Source organism: Haliotis asinina, chromosome 4 (assembly GCF_037392515.1).
Source record: "Haliotis asinina isolate JCU_RB_2024 chromosome 4, JCU_Hal_asi_v2, whole genome shotgun sequence".
Classification (NCBI taxonomy): domain Eukaryota; kingdom Metazoa; phylum Mollusca; class Gastropoda; order Lepetellida; family Haliotidae; genus Haliotis; species Haliotis asinina.
In genome coordinates, this window is record NC_090283.1 from 27375942 (window position 1) to 27388782 (window position 12841).

Consider the following 12841-nt stretch of genomic DNA (forward strand, 5'->3'; position numbering starts at 1 on the left):
GTGAGCTACCACTATGAAGCCAACTTAAACCTGGGTAAGTACAAGCAGCCACACATACTCATGTATGTTAAAGTCCATTTCACCTCACCTCACCTCACTCAGGTTCGATTCTCCACTTGGTACAATGTGATATTGCTAAAAGCAGGGTTAACCGTACTCACACACTCATTCATAGTCAGCCACTGGGTTAACCATACTCACACACTCATTCATAGTCAGCCACTGGGTTAACCATACTCACACATTCATAGTCAGCCACTGGGTTAACCGTACTCACACACTCATTCATAGTCAGCCACTTGGAGTCAGTGTAATGTGTTTAGTGTGGTATTCATACATAACTGCACTATGGTATCTCAGTGAGCTAGCACTATGAAGTTAACTTAAACCTGGGTTAGTACAAGCAGCCACACGTACTCATGTATATTAAAGTCCATTTCGCCTCACCTCACTCAGGTTCAATTCTCCACATGGTACAATGTGTTAAGATTATTTCTGGTGTCCCCTGCTCTGAGATAGTGGAGATATTGCTAAAAGCAGGGTTAACCATACTCACACACTCATTCATAGTCAGCCACTGGGTTACCTGGCTACCCTTACAAATCAAATGGTGGTGGGGCAACGAGACTGACTTCATCATATAGTATACAGACAACAATTGTGCATACAGATTGTTAATAGAACTGATTGGCATAACAAGTTACGTTTCCAAGTGAAAGATTTCTATTAGTTGTATTGAAAACATCACCAAATGATTTAATGTATGATTAATATCATTGGTTGATAGTTCCTAAAATGGTGGATGGGGTTGTTGGTATGTGTGTGTTACTGGATCAAGTATAATAAGATTATTCGTCCATTTGCTTCGTATCAGTCGTCAGTCTTTGTAGGAGTCATCATTAATCTCCATAGCCAGCAAGTGAGTATTTCAGTATGTGAAAGATTGGGCTTGATGGTGAGGGAATCCTTGAGTTGATGCAAGATTGCATTCATAAGACATGGAAACGGTGGTGGAAATTCAAACATAGTTGGATCCTGAATCAGGGCATCCTCTTTAAACGGTCCACTTGGTTCACAGTGTTACAGCTGCAGTATAACTAGCCCTGGCTGAAGGTAGTGAAACCAACCATTCAGAACTTGATGACAATGATGGACGTCATTTGGCTCCACATCCTCCGGCATCAACAGATCGTCGATACGCTGGGGTTCTGTAACACGGACAGGTTTTTTTTCCGAGTCCTTTGTCACTTGTTCCACATGTTCATCTGCGTCTGATATTGCATAGGGTCTGGTTTGGTCAACGTCTTGCAGCGTCTCCTGTTCAAATTCTAGACTAATCTCGTTCACCGATTCCTCTATTTCTATTCCACCTCCCCCCCCCCCCCCCCCCCACCACCACACACACACACACACACACACACACACCATCGATATAGCGATGTGGCTTCCAATCTTACACAGAACACGGGGGCACATTCACGTGGTAAAACCGAGGACGAAGGACTCCCGGTGCTGTGGCCGCCACAAATGATGGATTGAAACATGAAAATGCAAACTCAGATTTCTTTGAACATGAAGGCCAAAGTTGAGAACTCTCCCATGTGCTAAATGCAGATACTTGGAGGATCAGATTGGGTGGATCTTCGTCTGTCTCACAGTCCTTAGCCACATTATCTTCTTTCCAGCCAACCTTTTCTGCAATGCTAAAGCCCTAAACGAAGCGCGTCTTGAATTCCTCAGGTTTAGGTATCTCCCTAGTCACTGGGGCTCCTTTTCAAATTAAATGGAATCATTTGGTTTCATCAAATTTACGTGTATTCAGAGACGAGGCTTTAGTCTAGGTGCATCTTTGTACATTTATTCGTAATACGGTTAAAGGTCACAAATAATTTGTAATGCCAGATGGGATGTCCTTTTGCCAAGGTGGTCACATTTCATCATGGAATACAACCCTCGCGTAGTCTTTATTTTGATGAACAACATGCTCGTGGCTGGGGTTGTCAATGAACACTATCTCACTGATAAACGCCTCCTCGTCGTCATGGTGAGCTTCAACAACTGGGAAGTCTTGGATTTCAGGAGATGGAGGAATTGCCTTGACAAAAACCCGCTCCGAATACTTCGTCTCACCTGCCCTGCTTCTGTCACTCCGTCGAAGCAGCTCAATGTTACTGACATCTCCTTCTCCATCTGACCTTGGCGTGACCTCGACCTCTTGACTGTCTTCGAGCTGATGGACGCCATTTGGCTCCACATCCTCCGGCATCAACAGATCGTCGATACGCTGGGGTTCTGTGGCATTGGCAAGATTTTTCGAGTCCTTTGCCACTTCTTTGATATGTTCATCTGCGTCAGACTCTGATATTGCATGGTGTCTGGTTTGGTCCACGTCTTGCAGCGTCTCCTGGTGAATCTCTAGATTGTTCTCGTGCACCGATTCCACTATTTCTATCTCCCCCTCGATATGGCGCTCAATGTGAAGGGGTGCGGGATACAGGATACGTTTCTGCAGGGTTTCATTTTCATTTTGGTATTTCGAGTTGGGTTCGAATTTCAGACGGTTGTCAGAAGCAACATCGTCTGTGGAAACAGAGAGGAAGACTTCTGAAGAGGTTGTCAATACAGTCTGAAACTTTGTACATTTTACAAAATTGTTAACATGAAGTTCCTGACTGTCTTATAGACTTACAACTGAAAGTATTTCTCAATGCAATTTGCATAACAAGTCTAATTTGACTATTCCAAAGTTTCGAACCACGGTTCTTCAGATGCCATCTATCTGTGATTGTCCCTAGGTATGGAATCATCTCTCCTCCACAATTAAACGTACCAATCCATTACCAATAAGTTAATTTTATATAATCTGAAAAATGATGGAACAAAAAAAAAATATTTCCTCTTTGGTGAAATTCAATATTCTACATGTTAAGTTAAGACATGTAGTTCTTAAAATGTAAATTTATTTCTGTCACTTTATCTGTAAACAGGCTTGCCTTTGTGGTGCCCTGGTGGAATATGCCAGTTTGATTTTATACAAGGCTTTCAAATCCTAAACGTTCGCTTAGATGTGAACACCATTCTGTACGGCAACCTTTGTCTGCCTCAAACTATATATGAAAGTAGTTTTAGTCAAGTCCATACGTTTCAGTTAATGTGTAATATGTCTTGTCCCTGTTCATTGTCCATTACATGTATTTCTTAGTCGGGAGCTGTCTTGAATAAGGTGAATAACATGTGCGCAATGCTACATGTTCAAACAGTAAGACTGGAACAATGAACAAAACATCATTTAGATCCCCCAAAAGGGATAACTGGAGGAGTAAAGTTCCCCCAGACTAAATGAAGGAAACAGATCAGATAACATAACAGAACTGAGACATGATAAACCCGTTACTGACATCTTAATTTCAAAGTTAAAGAAGTTAAAAAATACTCGGTGTTTTCATGATAAAGTAGGCAGTTTGTATTCCTCACAGTAGTATGAAAAATCGGGTGTGATTTCAACATCTTTTCATTATTTTTAACCACTTCATCAGTTTCTTTTACCATAATGCTTCGTTTGAAAAAATGAATTAGCTTCTATACTTTGTTACTGGTATTACAGCTAGCAAAACTATTGCAATATATTGCAACAGAAAACTTGACGAATTGTGATACAGTTTTCCTTCTCTGAGAATTTCGGTCACTTCCATAACTTCACATTAACATCTTAACATCTTCAACCAGAAGAGACATTAACATCAGGTACAACTCACCTGCGTCCACTGTGAAGATGACCGAAGAGAGGATAGAGCTCACTACAAGTAGCCGCCACCACATCTCTACCACGACGATGCAGACGACGTCGATTCTAAGTGGCAGTGGACGAGAGCCGGACTCACATCAGAACGTATATCAATGAACATAAGCGATTAAAAATTTCCATATGATATTGACTCAGTGGTAACACCTTGTGAGACCTCTCAGCGGTGAAACTAGAGGGTCAGCTTCAGGAAGATGTCAACAAGTCTCTCTTAAATACTGCCATGACACAAATCGGTTATTAGGGCACTACACATTGAAGTCAAAGATTTTGTCACAAGCTGTTTCTGGAGCAAACAGAACTATTGCCACGGTCATTTTCCCCCGATTGCAACAGTACATTAATTTATTGTGCGTAATATATGTCGCTCAGAGTGTATTGTTTACTGACATGCAGGTTTGAACGTAAAACAATTTAATTCTTTAGTAAAATCTTTTTGTGATAAACTGTTCCTTGAGAAAAAAAGAACTATTGTCAGCTTCCAAATCGTTTTCTGATTTGAAAATCTATTCAGTTGACTATATGTTTGATATAACAGTTAGGACGAGTGCTTTGACTTTCTCATGTGATGCTCATGCACCATTTTTATCATTTTTTAAAACTGCAGTGATTGTAAACAGTACTCTGCTGGGAGACTTGAAGCTTGAGTGTTTACAAATGCTGCGTGTTCATATGTCCCGGTGATATAGGAGACGGGCGTCGATCTTTACTTGAATACACCATGCGCAGCTGTGACTGCACGTGAACAATAGAAGCTCTGCACCAATCAATGACCAGCAGTGACTTTCGACAGAATATACTGATCCGTCATTGACAGGGGCCGTATAATAACGTTCCCAATACTTTTGAACTAGCGATTGCACGCGGACATCACTTCCGGCTTTCTACATGGTTACTATTAACAACAAGACGCTTACATTTCATTCTTTGAGAAAAGGATGAGAGGTTTGAACAGGATCCAGTTGCTGATGCAATGTTACAACAATGTAACAATTTTGGCAACAAAAATATAACAGAATCCAAAAGTTGCGAGTTTTCGACATTCATCTGTCGTCTAATAAGAAAATTATCAGAAAATTAGAAATTAGTAAGAAAAAACAACAAGACGTGTAATCAGTCAGCTCGTGAAATGATTGTTTTGGTCAGTCAGTTCGTGAAATGACTGAAATCTCTAGTCATTTTATGAAATGACTGAAATCTCTAGTCATTTTATGAAATGACTGAAATTTGTCCCTGAGAGCTACACTGTCTGACTGAAATGGTTCGTTGGTGATACTGCTTCTCTTATCTAGCTTTGAGGGTTTTTTTTATTGTTATGAAAGTATCCTAATTAGGTTAATCTTACGATGAGTTCACAGGGAGTGCACTCTGAGGCAACATAGTCATGGCAACACCCTTATCTGCTGTCCTTTAGTTGCTTCTGAGGGATTGATTCTGGAGATGATTCGTGTGGCAGGAATAGGAATAGGATCTCCTGAAACACCACCTGGATAAATCATATAAAATGTCCCGAACAGTGCCACCAACATACATTTGCTGCCAACTTTCAGTATATATCACAGTATTGAGCAACGGTTTCTTACTTTATTGCAAGAGAGATGCGCCAAGTGCCCAACGTATACGATTCCCAGAGAAGAGTGCTACACTTTGGTAGAAGAGGTCAGGCAGGCTGGTGAATGAACAAGTACAAAGGGTCGTCATGAGTACTACCATCTGTCCAAGTACGAGGTCCTCAGTGCGGCGACGTCTACAAGTTGATGAGGAAGCACGGAGGATACATCCGTGTACTTCATGAGCATTGAGGATACCGTCAATGTCTCATGAGCCATGGTAGTTCCATTATGTGTGTTAGGCGCGAAGCCCCTTTACTGCTCAAGTAACCACAATAGCAGTGCTGCCAGTACACGTATTTCCCGGCGATAACAACACCACCACCACCACCAACAACAACATGAGTTATAACAACAAAATAGTTTCATTTATTCACACACTATAATACAGGCACAAGACGGAACCGTGCATGGCGCTGTGCACCAATAGAAAATATATTATTACCCGAAAGGAATGTACTGTTGTATTTCGACAACTTTAGATGACATAAAACTTGGGTTTGATCATGCAAACGAGCTACAGATACACCATATGTACAGCCGTTTGGGACGCATTAAGTACTGGATTGAGGCTGTACAGATATATTGTACAGATATACTGTACAGATATATTGGTGTCAAGTTGACCATGTGTAATTCAGTCACCATCAGATACAAACTGTAAAATATCACAGGATAACATCACACTTGCTTAGCCCCGATGTCCTGGATCAAGAAGTGTATCTCAAAGTAACGTCTTTGTGACATTAAGAAGCTGGTGTGATTAATAGGAACAATTTTATGGAGAGTCATCTTCCTTGCATCTATTGCACTACGGAAGTTGTATATCCATTTTTTTATGGATAGTCAACTTCTTTGCATCTGTTGCAATAAAGAAGTCGTTTATCCATAAACAAAGGCATCTATTGCAATAAAGAAGTTGTTTATCCATAAACAAAGGCATCTATTGCAGTAAGGAAATCTATTCATACAACTTCCTGGCTTATTGTAAGTAGTTTTAGCGAGAAGCCATAAACACAAAAAATATTTACCCGGTTGGAACCATATTTACACACTTCATAAGTACCTACACTCCGTGATCATTGTTCATTGTATCTGCATATTTTGAATCTACAGAGCTTCCTTGGGGTCTGTAACGCCCATCTGTCAATGATACCCTCTTTTGTGTGCATTTACGTGAAGTTGCAATTATCTTACGTATCAAACATTAGCATCACTAAATTTTGTTTTTATAAACCTTCAGGTAATCTCACCTACCTGATAAAACACTGACACAGTAAATTGATTATTTGCATTGAAACCGGAAGCTCATGTAAAGTTTTCTGATCGTTGACATGTAGTGTTACGGATGTTTGTGGTTGATGCCTTCGTCCCCCTTGGCAACAGGCGTCGTTATCACCGACTCATCCCACTCATCTACGGGCTGTCGGGTGCTGATGTCGTCAATGTCCTCACCGTTCTTGAAGTAGCGGAACTGGAAGCTGTTAAAGATGTTCCAGATGGAGTCCTCGTCCCCGCCTTTCTCCGACATGAATCTGAAGAAAGTATATATGCATAGTTAACCCTTATCGTGCTTAGTGAATTTAATCTTACACATCTTTTAGCAATATTCCAACAATATCATGGTACATCAAAAGTGGACTTCACACATTGGACCCATATAGGGAATCGAACCCAGGTTTTCGGTATGGCGAGTGAACGCTTTAACCACTGGACTACCCAACGGCCCCTGATTTATACCGGTCCAGTATTGCTGAGTGTTTTGGTGTTCCCAATGAGAGAAACGGGATTTAGGTAGGAGAAACGTCTAGGTGAGTGACCTTTGATTCATTAGGAAACATACGTTTGTCAAAGGCCTTCTGAACTAGGCGACCCGTGAAGATCCCGGGGTAGAATAGGCCTTCAGCAACTCATGCTTGCCATAAACGGCGACTGTGCTTGTCGTAAGAGGCGACTAACGGGATCGGGTGGTCGGGCTCGATGACTTTGTTGACACATGTTATCGGTTCCCAATTGCGCAGATCGATGCTAATGTTGTTGGTCACTGGATTGTCTGGTCCAGACTCGATTATTCACAGACCGCCGCCATATAACTGGAATATTGCTGAGTGCGGCGTAAAACTAAACTCACTCACTCATTCTGAACTAGGCTGCAATACCCTTTATGGCCCTCATATGTCATATATTCATAATATCGAAACTGCAAATGTTTTCCATCTTCTCGAGGCAAGTGGCTGTTGCAACATTTTATAATCAGTTAACTCTCTAAGTTGGCCACGCGTGAAGGTAAGGATCAGAATTGTCTTCAGCAAACCGTAGCTGTCGTAAGAGTCGACTAACGGGATTGGGTGTCCAGGCTCGATGACTTGATTGAAACATGTCATCTTGCCCTGATGCTCATGATGTCAATCACTGTATTCTCTGGGCCAGACAGACTATCGTCATACAGCTGGAATATTGCTGAATGTAGCGTTAGTTCAAAACAAACTCTTGCCTCTGGAAGATGTGTAACGATATCAAATGAAAGCACAATGGTTCATGGAAAATGACCTTGAAGGAACTGAAAGAAACAGAAACAGTTCTACCAGAATGGTCATGAATGAATTTTTGTTAAAAGACAGTTCTAAAAAATGCACCTATGTCCTGAAGTAGCGTTCTAGATTAGTCTTAGAAAACCTTAATATCAGACGAATAAATTTAATCATTAGGGTACGTATATACCTTCGTAGGACATAGCAGAACGTGATCGGAAAGAAAAAAATCAGTTGCACTTGAAGAGGCGACTAAGGGGTCAGGATCGTTGACTTGGTTAACACGTTTTCGTATCTCAACTGCATAGGTCAAAGTCCATGCTTTTGATCACTAGGTGCTTTGTTCTCGACTCGATCATTTATAGGCCGCCGGCACATAGCTGGAACTTTGCTGAGTGCGGTGTCAAACAAACACACAAATAATCTCTCGGAAGTTGTCTGACTTATTTGACTTTTGTCCCGGAACGTTGCGCATCGGTGCGTACACACTCGATACGCAAGATGTTTGTGTTGTTCCTACAACTACAGACTGTCCATCACCCATTCACACCAAGTAAGAACATTATTTACTTATTATATTCCTCCATATCATCTTGGATCATCTTCTTCAGGTCGAGACCTTTCAGCAAACTTTTGTCCAGGCCCAAGTGTTCTAGATCCCGAGGACGAATTGCTTTCTCTGACTTCAACCGTGAATCATCGTGGTCGTGTTTCTCGAGACCTCCGTGCATCAGGTTGTGCATGAAGTTTTCGTCCAGGACGCCATCCTCAGCCCCGTAGTCACGAGATCCCTCCGGCGCATGATCATGCACGTGCCCCTCGCCCGTCCCGTGCAACAGCTGTTCCGCGTCGACCGTGTTTGGCGGGGCTCCGTCGATTTTCTCTTCTTCTTTCAGGAGGGCTGTTTTGTCTACCTGTAGAGAAGATCAAAGTCGAGAATGAACATTTATGAATAAATATACAGCGCTGTCAGTTTATTTGACACGTCACGATGCTGTCCTTTATTGGTAGGTCATAACATTTCATGAAATATATCACGTGCCTTTACTGTAAAAAGCGATGGTTTACATTTTCAGTGCTGGATGTAAATGAATACACCAAAGGCCAAAGGATACTATGTCCAGATATACAATGTGTTCTTTCTTATGGAACAGATTAAAGCCCAAAATCTGTTTGCATAAGCGGATCCAGATCGGGGTGCAGGCGTCCCCTTTGTCCTGGAAGTGTACTAAGAAAGATTTCCTTCTGTAACCGACGGATGTTTTTTATCATTCTGTACCTAGGAATAGGCGCATGTGTTTTTTTTTATAAAGATCCCAATCCTAACCCTCAACGCAAACCCTAACCCTCGAAATAATTGTAATTTATAGGATACATTTCAGGGGTTAGGAACGGATCTCTTATCGCTGTATCCTCCTCAAAAGTGATATCATTAAGGCCCCGTATACCGCCCGACGATGTATGTTTTCTTTGTACATTTTACTGTGACCAGTGATTTGGTCAGCTTATTCGCCGCTCAATTATCGTGTTATTTATTGCATCAATACTTATACTGCCCCTTTATATGTGGACATACAATATGTACATAATAGTATACCGCTGACTAGTACCCTGACTTGTCCTCCAGGCCGAACTCACCCGTCCAATCCGGACTGTGTCCTCTCCTCTGGGCTTGTCCTCCTTCTTGACTTGGTCCTCATGGCTGTGGTCCTTCCCCGCTTCCTGGTCCCCGTGCATCAGAACTCCGTGGAGCGCCTTGTCAGGTCGTTTCGGACCGTGCTCTTGGTTGTCGAACCTCTTATCATTCGGATCAGGATCTATGAAAGCATCTTCCTTAAACTGCTTCAGACTCTCTTTATCGAAGTTCATTTTGGCCACATCCCCTATTTCAGCTGGTCTCTCTTTCAGCAAATGCTCATCCGCTTCCTCGTGGTTTCCTTCCCCATCATGCATCACGTTGTGGAGGAAGTCTTCCCCCAGAGCTCCCGTGTCCACGTGTTTGATCGCCTTCTCCTCTGTGGCCTTGCCGTGAACGTCGCCCTCGTGGGCACCGTGTGCTAGAGCCTCTCCATCGAGAGACCCGATCACGCCGTGATCTTTGGGAGCGTCCCGACCAATCTTTTCCTCAACTGCTTTCTTCCATGCAGCTGTGTTCTCAATTATCGACCCTTCCTGCTGATCGCGAGTTGGTGCAACTTCTCCCTGTTTTACTTCCCCTCCTTTCTTTGGTTCGAACAGCAGACGGCCATCCTTTGTCTCTTCTTCGTCTTCAGACTCGCCTGTGGACAAAAGAACGACCTATCTGAACTAACGGAAAATATGATTTTGCTCTATACTCTCACAACTTGTTTAGGGAAACATAATGCTTATCGGAGACCAATTATTATAAAGTTTGTTTCAGTGAGTGAGTAAACTTTGTTTTACGCCGCTTTTAGCAATATTATGGGGACACCAGAAATGGGCTTCACACACTGTGCCCATATGGGGATGCGAACCCGGGTTCGGCGTGACGAGCAAACGCCTTAACCTCTATACTACCCCCTTGTTTCAGTGAGTGAGGTGACCTGACCCATACTCATACTTGCCAAACCACCCCACCTTTACATTCACATACGAATTTCAAACTATAAGCAAGAACGACTTAACGTAGTCTGAACGTCATTTCCGGTGTGGCAGGGCGACGTCTAAGAAGCTATGTCAGCCTCTGTCCTTCAAGTGCTGTATGAAAAGCACTGGACTCAGACCACCTTTTCTTCATAACAATTTAGGTTCGCAAACGAAACATTGTGACTATTTTACAGAGTAAAATGACATTCTGTGAACCCCCAAATTCCCAGTAATCAGTGCGCATGGAAACCGACGAGTGGAGAGATGTTACCTGGCTGATCTTGTGTCATATGACTCTGCTGCTCATCTTGTCAACTGAGTGGGCGCCATGAAACGCAATACATATCATATTCGGGATTACATTTGTCACGGAATGTACAGATGTCGCATAATTCAATGTTTAAATGATGATAATACAGAAGAAAGGAACATTCACAGATTGTCGGATAAATCAGATGTCGGAGTCCACCGTAGTTAAGTACAGATCCTACTACTTTTGTTGGGCTGAGTCCCATGAAATGAGTGAAACGTGAAGTGTCATTCACTCCCAGAATCATCTGAGCTAGTAAGAGTACAGGTGTACAAGGTCTATCGGTAAGACCGCTTATACAAAGGAATATTAGAGGCAATTAATCATGTACAGTGGAAGCTGACACTGACATTTATCATCAGTGTGTGTGATGCCAGTCATTACTTTGTGTTTGAAACCATATTTGTTGTCTCGTGGCGAGTCGGAGAGAGCATCGGCTGGTAAAGCGGTGAGAGGCAACTGTTCTTGTCGTAAGAGACTAACTTTGGGATCGGCTGGTCTGTCTCGTCGACTTGACTGACTCATGTCATGCAGATCGATGCTCATGATGTCAATCAGTGGGACGTTGGTTCAGATTCGATTACTTACTGACTACTACTGGATAGCTGGTGTATTGCCGAGTGGGACGTTTAACAGCAATAAAATATTGTAGCGATGCAACAGAGATACAAACAATGGGTATACATTTGCGGATCCAGAGGGGTTCGGTGAGGGATGGGGAGGTGGGTAAAGGTTGGTGTCAGGGATTCCCTGGTGTCAGGGATATATACCCGCAAAAAGACTCCAAACAGGATTGAGTATATCACAGATAAAAACATTAACCACTTATACTGTGTAGTTTATGTACGGAGACCAGAACGACGACAAGAATACTGTTTACACGCCATCAGCCCACATATGGCGTTTCGTATTGATGTCGATAAAAAAAACCCAACATACACGTGGAACCAGCCCCGTCGCTTGTCGATCGTTGATTTAGTTGGAATTAATACAGTATACCATATCTCATTGTGAAAATAGAATTCTTTGATATCAGAGTCTAATATATGTATGATTTTGGTTGGATGGTTGTTTTAAGCCGCACTCTGCAATACTCCAGCCATGCGGCGGCGGTCTAAAATAATCGAGTCTGGACCAGACAATCCAGTGGTCCACAGCATGGGCATCGATTTACATACGGGGATACGATGACATGTAAACCATGTGAGCGAGCCTGACCACCCGTTCTCGTCAGTCGCCTCTTACAATAAACATTTCGAGCTGAACCGTCTGTCCTTATTGTTCGGCTCACGTGACTAATTTGTGACGTAATATATGAATGTGCACTTTCAGGAAAACGTGCTCTGGTAATGACTGTGACAGAATATTTTACGACTACTTGAATTATGTTAAATTGGTTTAGAGGCGCGAATGTTTAGGGCTGATAAATCAAGTCATTTATCAGGGAAAAATACCCAAACCCCTGCGTTTTTTTCGGTCTCTTGATACGTACAGGATCTTTGCCAACCCAAAACAAAATGGCTTGACGACCTGTCTTTACGTGTATATATCTTACCTGCACGTGTGGGTAGTGCTGCAACACAGGTAAAACTAATCAGCACAATGAACAGGTAGGTCCATGACGTCATCATGGCGTCAGAGTCACTTGCAAAGGTATGTATAAAGGTGTGTTTCCAATGGTCGACAAGAGATCACCTTTATAACGTTATTCCGTTGTATTGTTCAGGAATGTTGTTTCCAAGATCCACAAGTAGACGGTTCAGTCCAGTTCAATCCCAACACGTTGCCTTTTCTCTCGCAAATCAAGTGGATTGGTCTCCTTGATGTATATATACTGCTTTGTTGTCTCCTAACTATTCATAGAAATACATATTGCATCAACTGCCAACCTTCCAGAAGTGACGTGTTTCTTCCACGCTTGTTCAAAGGAATCAATTAACAGTCCGATGCTGAGTTTTGGTGTGGTGTTCGTTGTTCTAGT

General features: G+C 42.4%; 2 protein-coding genes across 2 annotated transcripts; both read right to left on the bottom strand.

The window, feature by feature from the left end:
* Window positions 1-1831: 1831 nt before the first annotated feature.
* LOC137282403 (uncharacterized) lies at window positions 1832-4036 on the bottom strand. Its single transcript, XM_067814150.1, has 2 exons — window positions 3756-4036; window positions 1832-2580 (listed from the first exon to the last, which is right to left on the bottom strand). Exons 1-2 carry the CDS (start codon window positions 3817-3819, stop codon window positions 1928-1930), a joined length of 717 nt encoding a protein of 238 aa, XP_067670251.1. The 5' UTR covers window positions 3820-4036; the 3' UTR covers window positions 1832-1927.
* Window positions 4037-5758: 1722 nt separating this feature from the next.
* Window positions 5759-12808, bottom strand: LOC137282404 (uncharacterized). Its single transcript, XM_067814151.1, has 4 exons — window positions 12416-12808; window positions 9582-10222; window positions 8514-8857; window positions 5759-6947 (listed from the first exon to the last, which is right to left on the bottom strand). The coding sequence occupies exons 1-4, from the start codon at window positions 12489-12491 to the stop codon at window positions 6755-6757; spliced, it is 1254 nt and encodes a 417-aa protein (XP_067670252.1). The 5' UTR covers window positions 12492-12808; the 3' UTR covers window positions 5759-6754.
* Window positions 12809-12841: the final 33 nt, after the last annotated feature.